Source organism: Dermacentor andersoni, chromosome 4, assembly GCF_023375885.2.
Source record: "Dermacentor andersoni chromosome 4, qqDerAnde1_hic_scaffold, whole genome shotgun sequence".
NCBI classification, from domain to species: Eukaryota; Metazoa; Arthropoda; class Arachnida; order Ixodida; family Ixodidae; genus Dermacentor; species Dermacentor andersoni.
The window spans coordinates 51,068,302-51,084,657 of NC_092817.1; the positions used below are offsets into that span (position 1 = coordinate 51,068,302).

The following is a 16,356-nucleotide window of genomic DNA, read 5'->3' on the forward strand; positions in this document are numbered from 1 at the left end:
CGCCGGTTCGGGAGTAGCACAGCGGCGGCAGGTCGCGGACACAAAAGCCATCGTTCCCCACCAGGGCCACCGCCCTTTCTCCCTCGCTTTCGCCGAGACGACGGGAGAGCAGTCATCCTTCGGTGATGCTCCATTTTTTTGTCTAATCTTTTTTTCGTGTGTGCGTGTACTTACTGGGTTTCGACGAATGCCACATTGCGCCGCTGACGCCGCAGCGAGAGAGCTGCTCTTCTTTCGCTGTTTGTGTGCTTGAAGTCTTCGGTGCCCGCCTCGCCGCCGAAAGACGCCCTTTCTCCCTTTCGGTTTCTCCCTCACTTCCCCTAACTCAGGAACTTTCCCTTCAAGCGCTGCAAAAACCCCGTCCCTTGCCTCTCCGCCACCACCTCTCTCGGGTCAGGAACCTCGGCAGCACTTCGGCTGAAATCTCGCCACCTCGCCCCGGAGTCCGATTAGAATAATCGGTCGGGTGCGATCTTCGGTGCTTCGGTGTAGAACCGTCGCCGAAAGCACAGTCGAAAGACACCTGGACCACTGCTGTTTCTGTCGGTTTTATTTGTTTTCTTTCTTTCGTTCTTTCTTTCTTTTTTTCTTCAGTACTGCTCCTCGAAAATCTGAATAAGAAGTGCACTTATTTTGTTGGTGTTCATTACGCTTTTCTTTTGTGGCAGTTTTATTGATTCACCGCAATTTGTTGCCTTGTATTAATGCAAAACACGCCTTACCCCGAATCATATTGTGTTTCAGTGTGCCCTGTATTATAGAGGTAAACGCACGAGTACCATGTTTTGGAAATGCTTGTGAATCGATTAATTTGGCCCCGCTATACGTTCTGTTGCACGAATGAGTAAACGGGTATCTTTTATGCCCGCGGAAGCGGACCTCTGCGTGCATGACAGTGCTTTGTCGCCGCGACACTCTGTTGCCTAATTAGCGAGACTAATGATAGGGGAACCGATGAGCTCAAGTTGTTCGCTACAAGCCTGCGAAGAATGCTTAGGTGGATTTTTTTCTGAACCATTTAAAAAATAAGAGAACTGGAATTGAGAGGGCACGGACGAAAAGAAAACTCGCCCTTCACGCGTAACATTTAGTGCGCTATAATTTTCTATACGCAACTTCGCGTGCGTATGAAATACTCTGCTGAAATAATCTACTATTAGCTTTCGTTCTACTAACATCCTGCAACGAGAAGTTGCAAACATTACCAAAGGGTGCCGGCATCTTCATATTGTTATAGAAAGAAAACGAAAACAATATTAACGCATTGTCAGGTGTGTGTGAGTGCGTGCGTATGTGCTCCGTGACATCAACGTTAACCCACACTTCGATAGCTCTACGCGAGTCCGTGCCCAAGGAGGTCGCGAGCAATCTGACGTGCACTTCGTCCGCATCACACAAAGAGTCATGTTTTAAAGTAGTAGCCGGTCTTCGCTTCTAGACATTAAAAAAGAAATCCTAAACGCGGCATTCATTGATGCACCAGAATGCTCGCCTCCAAGGCCAAAATAAAAGACTTCGTTTTGGGCCTAAGTTTCTTCCTTAATCTAGCAACAACCTCAAAATCGCGCTCATTCATGGTTTATACGCCGAAGTTCATCTGGCCACGCCTCGCTCTAAGCTCTCAGTAGATTAGCACACGTTCCAGTGGGCCCTAAATACTGCAGAGCTACAAGCCTGCCATTGGTGGATGTTTGGGAAGCACCAAAGCATGGCACAGGACGAGACCGTGACCTCGCTGCCTGCCAAACAACGCCATTGTTCCGATGAATAGGAACGCTTGACCGTACAGGACATTGTGGACACCGCTTGCGGGCGACGCAGGTGTCCAGCTTAATCGCCATTGATCGCGGTGGGCCCGACCCGGCCGATGTAGTGGGGAGGCGGTATACCCGTATATCGAGCCAGGCTTGTGATGAGAGGGAAACAAACAAGAAAAAGACTAAGTGAACAGGCTTTGATCGAATAATATAGATGGAGGCGTGGATCGATTGTGCAAGCAAGCAAGCAGGCGAACATAGAGTGTGCGTACTTCCGACATTACGCAAAGACGGTGCCGTCACCAGATGCGTTGGCTGGTCGTCCGTTTGGCTTGGTCTACTTCAGCTGGTGGTTTAATGGGAGGGTCTGATACATTAATGGTTATGAAAAGAAAAATTGTCGCCCACTCGAATGCAGCTACACAAAGGAAATCCGTACTAGTCTCTCAGAATGAAAGCCTTGTTAAGTAAAAATTTCACCAACGATTACGATACTCCCTAATGCAAAATTTGAGTGCAGCTTTACACGTGTTTTCATTTCGCGATATATTGACTGGCGCGGACAATCTGTCTCATGCGGCACGTTGCAAACGGAGCGAAGTGAGATTCGACTGCCTCGCTAATTGTTAGATCGCGACAGGCAGCACTTGGGTGACGCGTGGGCGCGATTCACAGCAGGCGCCGCAGACAGACATCCGCTCATGCAGCGTGTTGGTTCCATATACACGGTATGGTGCGACGCGCTTGCAGCATGCCATCGGTGATCAGATGACGGCGCACTCGGTGTAGCGGTCGTCGATGACGGCGTAGCGGTCGTCGTATGTCTCGCACGGCAATACGCTTTTCTTCTCACGCTGCGCTCCGCGTTCGCTTTCATCTTTCGCTGTGCTCGTTCACTCGGTTACGCCGAGGGACAATGCCGACGCTGCGCTCGATCCGCGTTTCGCACCCAGGATCAACACCTTCCCGGGACGGTCGCTCTGCTATCTGGGCTAACCAGGAGTCTATAGTAGCAGATCGAAGCGCGAGGGCAGAACAATCGACAACTCGAAACACAGGGACACTGTTCTGCGGAATCCCGCAAGGTGGAAGGAGTGCCATGAAAGGGAAAATTGGCATCCATTCGAATGTATATAGCACGAAGCGTGTAATATGGCGTTGATACAAACGTTGGTATACATTATTGGTTGTAAGTCGTGGAGTATGGCAGTGATGTAGTGCGCTTCTGCTAGCATGCTATTCAATACTCTGTAAAGGAGCACCTCCCCCCCCCCTCCCCCCGAGAACTCGCTTGCAGCACTTTAACAGTTTTTGCTTTAGTTTTGTGGTATAGAATATAACTAGTGAATTCAGTGGCGTTGATGACGTACACGTTCTGGTTGTACTTAGTGCACTATATATAAGACCTATTGCGAAAGCCACTGTCTTCCTGACCTGATGACAATAACTTAACCGATACTTACTGTTTGCTTAGAGCTTAGATGCATTTGTCCGACATCGATTAGCCAACCACTGGTTAGCCTTGGTTTTATAAAATTGGAAGATTCGTACCGTTTCTTTAGAAGCCTCGTGCTTCGGTATGACGCCTTGTATCGGTTATAATGCGTATCGATCACTCACAATCTCCCAGTCTTTCTGATGCCAGACATTTGGAACATTAGGGCTATTTTATACAGGAGTAAAGAACTTTCGCATTTTGATTTGACCTGTTTTTTCACCCTTGTTTTCTTGCTTATTTCGGTCGAACCATGGTATTTTTACGTGTGCAGCTGTTTCCGCGCACTGACAGATATTTAGGACATCAGGGCTAAGCTCTTTTATACAGAAATGGAGGAACTCTCGCATTTTTATGTGACCCCTTTCTTTTTTACTTGTTTTCTGGCTTATTTGGATCGAACCGTGTTACTTTCGCGTCTATAGCTGTTTCCGTGCGCTGACGGCTTTCAGTATATTCTTAACACCGATGTACAGCTAACGAAGCTGCAAACTTACACCTCTGGCAAGTATATACGTTCCATCAAATATGCCCAAACGATTCTCAGATCAAGTGGCATGCTCATTCTGAAGAGGGACAGAGAGCGGAAGAGTTCGTGGGTGCGTCTAGGCGATCTCGCTATAGAAATGGTTTTATGACTGTTAATGGGAAAGACACGGCTTCATATTCTTCCTTCGATGTTACATCCTGACCTACTTATTACCGCCGAATTATTCCGAGAACACGCTCCCGTGAGCAAGACGATTCGCTCCGCAGGCTCCCTGACGCTCGAGTCTCCCGTTGTGTGAGCGAACCCTCGAGTGCTTGCATCAGCGGGCGGCAGTTATGCATCATGCAGCAGGGCAAGTGTATACGCGTACGGCGCGACACACTCGTCTCTATATGGTCCCGCTTTCGGCAGGTGGTGTGGTGGATGTATACCGCCAGATATTGCTGGAGAGGGTATCGCTTCAGTGGACTTGCACGTCCCTCTGTTGTAAGGCATCCTCTTTGGCTAGGCCGAACGTCTGGATGAACAACCAACGCTGTCGGACTGTTGAAAGGCGCTTGTCAAGCTGTCCGAGTGGGACCACCAGATTTTCGCGATGCTTGGTGTCATCTATGTGTTTTTGGAGGTCTGTATACAGGTCTCTGCGTCCTCTCTATCCTCCTTGTTTAATGCAACAGGCATGTGCTACGTCAATGGACCTTGTTTTGGGGGCTATTGGAGGGCCGTATTTATTTCCTTTTGTTTGCTTTCTTCGCGTAGACGAAAACAGCGCAAGCCTCGTGGCTTTATTTTACGGTGAGTATTCACTGCATTTCACGGTTCTCTCAGAGAAAAACAAATTCGGCAGCGTGTTACACTCCTGTAACACGTGAAGGCGAAAGCCTGCTGCACACTTGGTAATGCGCCGTCTCTCATCCTCGCGTTGCTGCTTTCGCAGTTAGGTTTCGGCTTGTTTTCGACGCATGCTGCGGCTTCGCGCGCTCCTATACAGGGCCAGACTCGCGCCAACGACGTTTCTCTTCCACTGTTTATTTGCATCCTCTCAGCAGGGGATTGAAACGTATGCCGTTCTGTGTGTTGTATGGGTGATTTCAATGAATGTATGCACTGTTCGATTCACTTTGCAGAGCGCTTGTAGCTTCAGCCTTACGGGGGTATGAATCATTGCATTTTTTTGCTTGCTTACGGGAGTATGAGCCAGTGCTTGCTGGGGTATGAGCCATTGAGAAGGTCACGCGGGGTCTGTTTTTTTTTTGTTGTTGTACCACTCGACCATGCGCCGCGTTTCTCTACGTTGTATGCGTGATTCCGTATTAATGTATTCAATGTACGTTTCACTTTGTTGAGTGCTTGTAGCCTCTGCATTACGAGACGGATGAACCATTGCACTTTTTGCTTGCTTAGAGGGCTATGACTCATTGCTGATGATGATATATTTTGTACTATTTGACCGGACGATGCGTTTTTTTTTTTTTTTTAAATACCATCGGGGATATGAGCCACTTAAGGCTTTCGCCGTAATAACTCATCAGGGGCCAAATTCACAAACCTTTTTGTTCGTGAGCGCTCTTTGCCATTGGACGGCCACCTTCGATATTGATATGTGTAGCATCAGGATTGGCTATAATTTGTTCTTACGAACAATTCTAGCGTAATAGATTTTTATGAATACGACCCAGATTCTTTCTCTTTTTCTTTCTTTCTTTTCTACTTTTTTTTTTCGCCAAGCGCCTTTTCTGAACAGCGAAACGCGGAACTTGCATTCTTAACTCTGAATGGCGATAAATGACGTGCCAGGGATGACACTTAGCAATGCAAGATACTGTCCGGAAGTGATCCGCGTTATACACCCTCCCCCTCCAACCACCACTTATTTCGTTTGCATTCGAGCTTAAATTTGTACGTTCCAGGAAGGGCCGCTGTCGGGCTTGAAACGAATGCATTCGAGCACACTACCGGCTACTACGCCGTGCGCGAGCCACCTGTCGCCCACTGTGCTTCCCGTTGAACCGTGCCGCCGCCGCCGCTCGTGCGAGCGCCGCGAGGCGGGTACCGTCGATCGAGGTGCGAGAAGACTCGCGTCATTCTGAACGCGAAGCACTGCGACCACAACAAGACGTCCGCATTATCAGAGGCTACCCGGTAATGCCCGGTGCATGGCAAAGGGCCCCGTCTGTAAGCGCTGCGTAACTGTACCTGTACTGACCGTCCCGACCGCGTGCACTCGATACGATCACGCTAACGTTGAATTCCAATGCCCTATTTGAAGTGGCCTTGCTGAATTGTCGAGAATGCGCACACTCGTTAGGTCGGTTAGACGTAATGTCCGATGTTTCACTGATAGATTCGGGTTAGGCGTCGTCAGTACGCTGAACAGACAAGCGACCTTGCGCTCTAATCAACCGAACAAGCACGCATTCCAATAAGCGTAGCGGGAAAGATACGCTCCAGGTCGACCAGATGGAATTCGCCCTAGGAACGCCGCGGCTCATCCGTCCAGACATCGGCTCCTCTTCCGCGCCCCCGGGATGGGAAAACTGCCAAGGCCGGTCGAATTTCTCCGAGTGGCGTACCGGCTACGGGACTTCTTTCTGCCGGGCGAGGAAGGAAGAGCGCGGTTCCTCCTCGGAAGAGGAAGCCCCCTTCCGATGGCCGAAGGAGAGGAGGAGGGGGGTCTCCACAGAAGGGGAAGGGGGGTAGCCGGCGGGGCCCCCCTCGGCGGAGGGGGGCGAGGAGGAGGAAGCCAACAGGTTCCGGCGGCGGCGGGGTGCCCCTCCTCAACAGGTTCGATGTCAACGACCGGCCAGGTAAACAGTGCGGGGGGCTCACCGGCCGCAGTGTCCGCGCAGGCCATGCCGTGAGCGGGGGGGCATGGACGCCTTCAAGCTGGAGGAGCACGGCGCGCTGCCCAGCTCCACCGATGAGTCGGCCAAGCTGAGCGAGCTGGGCTTCGGCGCGGCCGCCGAGTTCGGCTTCTTCGAGGTCAAGAAGGAAGGCTACGAAGAGAAGCAGGCCTGCTACTTCGAGCCGGGAGACTACAAGGAGTACACGCCGCTGCCGCCGTACCCGGCCGAACCCCTCGCGAGCCCGGGTTCGCCACTCACCGCGCCCCCCGGATCGCCGCCCGTCGCCCTGCTGTGCGCGCTGCCCGAGAGCTCGGGCATCGCCAACCACGCGGGACTCGGGAAGGCGTCCTCCAAGCAAGGTGAGCTCATCGCGTAGCGGCTGTGCGGGCAGGGTTCTCTCGGCGAATTTTTGCTCTCCCGGTGGTGACGACGACGACGACGACTCACTCGGCCGAGGGGTCATCGAACCCGCGGTCGGCGGATAACCCCCGTGCTGCGATCTCTTCCTGAGAGACAACGAGCCTCCACTGGACCGCAGAGCGTTCCACGGGCCCGGACGAACCTGTGGCTCGAGCTGCGGGCCCACTTTCCATTGGGCGTGCTCGCGAGCCGGCGCGTCGGCCGGCCGTGGCATTGACCTTGCCGAGTCGCTCACCTCCGCCGCCGCTGCCGAGCGCTCCGTCGAGCTTCCTCCGGCCCCGGCGACTTTCCGGCGGATCGGTTGTGTCCTTCGTTGCGTGCTTCGGGACTGCAGTGCTGGTGTTTTTTAAAACTATATCTCGTGCAAGCTGTGCCCTCGACACACATTTTTTTTTTTTTTATCTCTTGCGCCCGACACAACCACCTTTTTGCTGGTGTGTTCTCAGTGGCTTCCGTCCTCGGCTCACGCGAAGTGCTCCGCCCGTGTTCGTGCTAGGAGTCGAGAATTTACGTATTCCTTGTTGGGACATTTCGTTCGTCCGATTCCACACGCGCGTGAAAAAGGCACCCTGCGCCGTCAGCGACTGCCCAGCGCACTCGGACGGCACCGGAGCGGAGCACGCATCCGGCGGCCAGTGCACCGCGCCAAGGTCGTTGACGTGCCGGCACGCTCCTCAGGATCGTTGCCGACGCGTATAAACCACGTCATGTTCTTCTGCGCGGGATTGCCGATGTTGCTTCATTTCACGAAGTAGCCCAAGAGGTGATTCTGCCGAATTTTATCGGAACTTTGCATTGCACGTGCTCCCGAGGTCATCGTCCCCCCCAGGGGCGTCCGAACTCAAATATCGCCTCCCTTCGCCGCTGACAGTTCTTTGTCACCGAGAATCCTTTTAAGTGAAAATTACCATCCACTAACATAAGACAATATTTGATTTTTCTTTTCTTAGCTGCATTCGCGAAATGTTGGTCGTGAGGTCATCGGCCCTGGTCGCCGACCCCGAGTCTCTAAGTGACTGCGTCTCTCGGAAAAAAACTGGAATACCGGCGAAAAGGTTACATAACTCGTTCTTCTGAGAGGACTCCCTGTTATGAAACCCAATTTTCTTCCACGATTTACGCACTTTTTACGCTCCGAGGTCGTTGGCACGGTGAATGACCCCGAGAGTCGCTCGGTCTGTGCGCTCGCTCTGCGCCGTCAAATATCGCTGCCAAATGCCGTGAGAACTTCAGAACATGGTTAACTGCAATGGGTGTACGACGTCCTTGCAACAAACCATTGATTCTTCCAGTGTGTGTCGTCAGTAGGTCAACGAACTCCACAGCGGTATTCCTTATGGAGTCAAGTGGGCACAAAAGTGTTGTCACTAATTAATCCGCAACTGACTTTCTCGGCTATGTCGTCTGCTCTTTCCTGGAGTATGCGTCATTTTCGTCAAGTGAATTTTCGGGAAAGTCCCAAGTTTGGTCAATCATGCGGTCAATGAACTTAGCATGTCCACGTGTCTGCGTCTACGGCTTCCTCTCGCTTAACTTACTTTCGTTACTGTTTCCTGTTCTTCCGGTTGCGAACCATGTTGCGAGACCGCGTATTAACCGGGTTCACGTTTTACGAATCTTCATCACTTTGCTCGACATCGTACGTTCCGGTCATCGAACCTTCCACTCAGGTTCACTGGCATACATTGATCGTGCTTCTGGAATTCAGTTTATTCCCTGTGCTGCTGTGTCCTGCCTTTTGAGGCGACACAAATTTCTGTTTTGTGCACATGAATGGACGTCCTCGTATTCGGTGGACATTGTCGCCTTACGCTTCGTACAACTTTGCTCGCGAGGTCGTCGAACCTTTGATGGCTTCTGAACTGTGGGCGCGTATCCCGCTGCCACGAGTCTGCGGTGCATCTTCAGTGACGTGGAAAGCAACCTGACTAATCTTGCGCATGTTACCGTTCACCAGCCGTGTTCACGCTTTCGTTCAATGACTTGGTGCTGTTGGGTCAATGAACCCTCGCATTGCAGTGCGCTTCATGTGTTCCCACTTGATAATACCAAGAGTCGTCGTGTTTAGAATACTTCAAGGTTATACCGACCGGCTGCCGCCTTCCTAAATTGCGCGTAACCCTTGGTGTCGCTAAGAGGTCATCAAACTCAGTGCGTCTAACGTCGTCTGTCTATCCGTACGTTCTGCTTTAGGATTTTTCTTCCTTTAATTCATGAAAAAGTGATGTTATATCACGGGTGTCGCGTAAACGTTGTCTCCGGTCCGTTTTCTAGCCTCTGTTCTTTTGGATACTCGAGGTCATCGAACCCTTGGCTCCACGCGTTTTTGCATGCGTCTAGGAGCGCGATGAAGCAGCGTTGAACATAAGATCATCATTCACTATTGGATTATCTCCTTTTCCGCCAGCCCTCGTGCGTGTCACGTCATTTTCGCGATTGAATGTGGCGCGCTCGCGGTCCAGGTCATTGATCTGGTTCTCTGGCAGCGCTCGCCGCGCCACTTGCGCGCACCTAGAGTTTCGATTCATATCGTGCGAATTTGTTGTGAATGAAACGTGAATGCATATATAGTTTCCTTGTTATATTTATTTCGGAGGCCGAAATTCTTGTCGATTTCACAATGCCACGGCAGTAGGTCAGTGAACTCAGTGAACACCCTCGTTAAAACGTCGATTGATTTGTAATGTTAGCTTCGTACTGCTTCTTATTGTTTCGCGTAATTTTTTTCTTTTTTTGCTTACCACCGACATTTTACATGTTTGCGCGTCCACGTACGAAGTTTATTCGAGTTCGGCACATTAGTGCGTTGACGTCGTTGACCTTGCTTGCGGTATGAGTGCTTACTGTGCAAACTAATGCTAGCTCTGTGATGACTTAATGTGCTCTCGAGGACGTGTGATCTATGGCGGCATAACTTCCAGTCAGACCAAGGACACTTTACCGATAAATGCGATTTTCTACCCAACTTTGTGACAGGCTGACTGCGGTCATCGAACTTCCTAAACACGTCCGCGCCCTGGCTACCGGTTCTCCACGTCGTTGTACGTGAGTTCTCGCAATAGCTCTTATGCAGAGGCACCATTATTGGATGATTTCTGTTCTGATCTACTAAATGTTGCGTAATTTGGCATAAAGGACACCGTCATTGACCCTGTGGGAGCGAACTAAAGCGTATTTGTCCTGTCGTTCACCTTTGTAAAGGCATCGCTTAGCTCATCTTTCTTTCTTTTTTTGTACTTCTGCTCGCCATGCTCATTAGCCTGTCTACATATTTTTCTATTAGTTATGTTGTTCTGAAAGTATATGTACCTGGTTGCTCTTTCCTTTTCTTAATTTTTTTTTTTTTTTTTGCATGTTCTGTAACCTACAACAGTCAGAAGGAAAGTTTCGAATTCCATTCTTGGACGTTTATGCGGATATTCAGACTTCAGTATTCAGAGCCTCAGAAAGCAATGCACCATCCTGTTTCGCTAGTATTTAACGTAAACACGCGTCGTTTAGGAACTGCAGTTGCAAATCTCCAACGTATTTTCTTGCTTTCGCTATTTGCAATGGCCGATATTCTCTGGTAACTCTGTGATCTTGAAGCTGAAACCAGAGTCGCAGTCGGTTTGGCCACGTAGATCCCCGTCGTCATGCAGTGTGATGGCTTTCCAGTTGCCACCTTCAAGAACAGGACCGTCAGCTTTCTATATTGCCGCTTTTCATGTGTTTGAGTGGAATGCAGTGTACTCAACAAAGGATGCGCGCATTTGCATTCGTCGAAATATACTGTTGGTGACTGTTGGCTCTTGCTGACATGCTAGAATGTGGAAGTTGTACGTACAATAGTGATTTCAAGTGACACTAGTTTCCTCGGGTGACAAATCCAACTGCACGTCCTCGCTTGCGGGAGAACCATAGCGACTTCGTGTTAACGACGAGCTGGTGCGTGTAATTGCTGCTCGACAAGGCCGATGTTACAAGTGCGTGATTAACTTGAGCACAGTTAACACGTGTCTTACACGTAACTAATGTCACAAAGTGATCTTATACTTACGAACACACATATTCCACGAAAATGTTATTAAACGTTTCCTTAGTGGTGCCTCGGCGACACAGTTCTGTTTGCCGACGTTCATGTACCTCAGCGCATCCGTGTCCTGTGACGCGCAGCTAAAATTGCAGTAAGCGTGGTAAAGGCCAGTATTAGCTTTCTTTTCGAAAACGTTACGAGCGTTCTATATTGTGAAGTGGCGTGAAGAGGCTATTTATATTCGACAAATACTACCTCGTTCGTAACGACCATGTTAGACAGAGTGACATTACATGGACAGTATCCCTACCCACTTCTCCGACTTCGCAAGTTACAGTACTCTTGCCGGCGAATTCGTCTTCGTTGAAAATCACCCTTCACTTCTGTTGACTCTCAGTAGAGTTTCTAATGCTTATATTAGAGCATCTTAGAGCATCTCTTGAAATGCAGCATAAGCCCGTGTAACAAGCGCAGGAGTAGTTTGCGTGAGGAGCCCTTGGATGGGAAATGCTTGCGGTAACATTTCACATCTAATTTAGCAGGAGTTGTTTACGTGAGGAGCCCTGGGATGGGGAATGCTTGCGGTAACATTTCACAGCTAATTTAACAAATAAAAATGCCTCCCTACGTTCTTTGCTCAACTTTAACTTCGTGTAGTCGGGATTAGGGGACCGGTGTGGCAGCGTAACACCGATTGTTGAACCTTGCGATGAAAATCGTTCGAGAAGCTGCTGCTTATGCGGCACGCTATAAAAACGAAGTTGATCGCATTTGTGGCTGAAAATTACGTACACTGAGTGTCATCAAATCTTGACCCAGGCAGTGGTTGTCGTGTCATTGAACTCTCGTAGATCATACGGCCTGTCATCGCCCGGTCGCCAGCAACTGCACTGTTATGTCATGAAGCTTTCGCGCCCTTATTTTTTTTCGGTATTGGGACTTTTTTTAAACAAATAGTCATCCTCGCTGCCCAATTCACCTGAGGTCATTCAACTCAGTCGATCGGCCAAAGGTATGCGAAAGTCTCCGAGTCGTGGTCATAGTTGCAATAACTTTTTTACAACCTGCCTTTCTCGACTGTTGTTTCTGCTGGGCGCTTTTATTTTGAAGACCGCATGCCGACCGACCAATACATTACTCAGTACCGTACTCTTAAGGACAGCCCAATGACCTTTACTCATGTGTCTCCTGCGGTGCTACTGTCTTCTCGAACGTTCGGATTCGTGCCGCTGGAATTAAACTCATATATACGTCGCAATGCCGATAAACCTGGCTATAGACTGGGTGGTGTCATCCTAGTTACCGCTCAGTCATTCCACACTGGCAGGCGGTCAATGACTCCAGGCAGATGTGCCCCGCTGCCACAGATGTCCAAAGGTGCTGGGTACTGTTTGTAAAAGGTGAAATCACCGTACACTACTGGCAATGCGTCGGTTCTTTACTGCACATTGTTTATACTATCGACTATAACGCTTCAGTGTGTAGCGAGTGTGCGGGGTCATTGAACCCTCTTACTGGTTAGGTGCACCTATGTTATCGAGCTGCTTATATGGGTGAATTTCAACTGTGCAGTGCTTTCAAAGGAATCAGACGGTGATACTATATATTTGGCTGAAATCGTCCATCTTGCGGTACGTAGTCGCCAGGGGTCATTGACCTCACATCATCTCGTGCGGGCCTCCTGGGTAATTTATGTGCTCGCTGACTGGTATTACAGCCATTTTTAGCATGTTTGGAGGGTCTAATTACGTTGCATATTACCGGGAGGTATGGCTTCTGGTTCTTATTACCACTGTAATGGTCTTGCTTCATCGGCAGTCACCGAAATTCAGGTTGCCGCTCTAGGAGTTATTCAACCGTCTGTACGTCTCTATTCGTACTTCTTGATGAAAATCTCGACAGTTTTTCTTATTTGCACAATAGCTGTACCGAAAACTTGGCATCTTCACTGTCTCTTACGCGTGTGATATACCGTGTAGTCGACCGGGGTCGTCGAACTTCACTCGCAAAAAAAAAAAAAAAGCAGTAAAGTCCATTTACCACCCAGCATTTCTAAATTGCCTTGGGTTATGTGTATCTTCCTCGGGCCCTTTTCGTGCTGCATGTCTCACTGCGTCTCGAAGCACGCTCATTAAATGATCTTGGCGAACGCCGGTTCCTCGGTCATTGAACTGCTTCAGCTGGTTCGTTTTCGCCGGCGCACTGCCAATTGCGTTATTGTACGATTTCGATTTTCTGCGCATTTTTCCTCCGTGTTCCGCCGAAAAATTCGGTGGTGTAGGTCATTTTCCGACACTGACCGACATCTCAAGAAGGCGAGGTCATTGAACTTTCTAGCTGCACCATATATCATTGCTTGGCCAGACGCCAATCAACCAACCTTCCGTACACGTTCTACATATATGACCACAAGCTTACCTTCACTGTAAAAAAAAAAGCTAAATAATTCATTTTCCTTAGCGTTGCCAAAGTGCACATTTTTCAGGGTCAACGACCTTGCCGGTGACTCGGATCCAGCTGACTCGATTTCGTAACAAATAATGCTTACAAGCACAAGTATTCTTCGCCAAGCAGCTTTCTTGTCTCAAACTCAAATTTTCGAGTACGTGGCCGGACGATTTTTTTTCCCCGTTTCTCTTGCACGACTTCTTACGTGGCGCCAGGCGGTGGTCAGTTCATTGAACTCTGCGCGTACGTGGCGGCGCGGCGGAACCTGGCCGGTCTCCTTCCGCACTGCTCAACTTGTGCTCAGCGATTTGATCGTAGGCGTCGTTCGCAACATCGGGTGACCCGTTTTATTACCGGAAACGTAGAGATTTCAAACTGAACACTTGATTGCGGCTGAACGGCGACACAGTATCTGATTGAATTCTCGTTTGCCGGTTCGCAAAACGCTTGCCCTTCGTTCAGTGCCTGCCCTTTTGGCCTCAAATGAGCGCCACGTTTAGCACCAGTTTTCATTTTTTTTTTCTTTCCCCACCTGATGGACGAAGTTCAAGTTGGCAAGCGCTATGACAACTTCTTTTCTTCATTTTAAATATACAGAAACGGGCACAAAATGACTGGCGCCCTCGTTCTGTCTGAGTCGGGTGCAGCCGACATCATACTTAAATAGAACACGTAGTACCGCTTTAGTTAACAATATGGACGGCTGCGGCTAGCACACGTCGGTGGCTCTGAGAAGTGGCGGAGCGAGGCATGAACACGGGCCCAACTTAATTTCGGCGCCTAAGCGCTGCATACGTCTGCGGGAGAAACGAAAACGCATTTGCAGAGTGCTTCGGTAAATTGCGTCACTCAAGATTGCGTTCTCTTAATTGAGATCGTCTGTATTATACTCCTTCAATTATAAAAAAAAAGAAAGTCAGACAAAGGAAAGCTCACTTTCATGTTCTGTTCACCTTTCACATGTTCTGAGTCGTCACCCCTGCGTCACCGAACTAATAAATTCACTGCCGGGCAGCGAGTTCAATGTGAGACGTTCGACAGCGATAGACTCTTAAGTATACTCTCTCTTATAAGTCGATTTCACATTGGTTTGGCTTGACTCTGCCTTTATTTTCTTTCGTTTTTATTTCCTGCTAAATTTTATTGGAATTTGCCTCTCACGTCCGGTTTCCGCGTACTGCTGAGGTCAACGGCCGGCTCTTCGATGCATAGTGAGTGAGAGAGAAAGAGCTTCTGGGGCGTCAGACGGCCCTGCAGCGCTTGCAGTTACGGGTCATTTCACCATAAAGCCCCAGGACTGCCTCTCGCGCACTGCTGCATCGTTTCCTTTTTCGCAAGATGGCGCAGCGAATCACTATACTGCAGCACTCTTTAAGCCGGCGATGCGTCTATTCCTCCATCGCGGCCATATCGATAGCGCCACAATATAGCCAGCAAGAGGCTGTAATCTTTTACATTGTAGATTTATCACATATGGTTGGTTCATTTCAGACTGCATAGTTCCATATTGTTATCTTTTTGTAGATGTTAGCTGCCATCCATTCTTTTTCCTGTTCGAAATTTAGCGCAGCTTTAGTGGGTGTAGGTTCAGACTTGAGACGTCGTCGTTGTTATTGCCGTTAATGATTGTGACGGTGATGATGATGGTGATGATGATGATCCTTCACAATGGCACGTACTCACTCCCATGAATCGACCTCAGCCATCCTTCCTCAACTGTTTCGGTCCTTTTATATTTTTTTTTTTTCGTTCGTCCCTGCTGCTATTATTATTATTATTATTTTTTTTTACTGCAAGGACGTTGTTCTCTTGCAACTTGCGTGGTCTGTTCATCCCGGTCTTTCCACGACGTTTGAGTGCGGATGATAAGACACAAATGAGCACTGAACAAATTGTTAAAGTACTTTGCAGCTGATTCTTTACTTAGTTACTTCGTTTTATTGATATTTATATTTGTTGACTTATGAAATGCTATTCGAACTTGGCGCATTTCGTCTTTGCGGCGGGGTAGACACAGCGTGAAATCACAATGCGACCAACTTGAATCGGTGGCATTATTATTATTATTATTATTATTATTATTATTATTATTATTATTATTATTATTATTATTATTATTATTATTATTATTATTATTATGCGCTTTCAGATCCCCAAGCGCCTTGTATTCGCCGTTTCATCTGTTGTACATGTCGTGGCATAACTTTTCCATTCATATTGGCACTTTTTCAATGATAAACGCCGTCTTGATGCCCTCCCTCGAGCACCAATGTTTTTTTGTTTTTTTTTCGCCAAGTGAAGTGCTGCTGCATACTTTGTCACTTTTCTTTTTTTACGATATGTATTGCTAGATCTCTGCCATTATGATTGAAACCCGTCGTCGTTCCACTAAGCAGCGAGCTTTTAATTATGGTCGACGCCCGTCATATACTGCGGGCAGTCTCGTGTCTTGGTATACTGTTCGTGGACATCTCTGTGTTTGGTAGATATCTATATATACTCCACAAACGGCAACTCCGAGTTCCATTTCACTAGGCTGATGAGTCCCAGGAATGAAGAACAACAACAAAGAAAAGAAAAGATGGGGTGCCTCGGGGAACTTAGCGGTTCCAGACATGGCGTTGACCGAGAGTATAGCACAGGCATGCGTGAAAAAAAAAAAAAAAAACGATACCCGTGGAAAGTATAGAACGAACAGGAGAGAACTAATGAGTGGTCGAGTTACTCGAGACAGGAAGGGAGATGCTGGCGTTGCGGAGCATTGTATACGATGCCGTGCAACACTACAAAAATATATGGGGCAGCACGCACGCACATTGGCACTATACGTGCGCTAAACTGACTCGGCGCGCCATCGATGCCCGGATAACAATACGTCACCTAAT

General features: G+C 48.7%; 1 protein-coding gene across 2 annotated transcripts in view; it reads left to right on the forward strand.

The window, feature by feature from the left end:
• The window catches only part of Eip78C (Ecdysone-induced protein 78C), a 122,119-nt gene that overhangs the window by 37,759 nt on the left and 68,004 nt on the right, over positions 1 to 16,356 (forward strand). Inside the window, exon 1 of one of the 2 annotated variants that reach the window (XM_055073735.2) lies at positions 6,338 to 6,947. The exons of the other annotated variant lie outside the window; for it this stretch is intronic. Within the exon in view, the coding sequence (XP_054929710.1) occupies positions 6,614 to 6,947 (334 nt within the window). The 5' untranslated portion in view covers positions 6,338 to 6,613. Of the gene's footprint in view, positions 1 to 6,337; positions 6,948 to 16,356 lie in introns of those variants that run through there. 2 annotated transcript variants of the gene reach the window in all.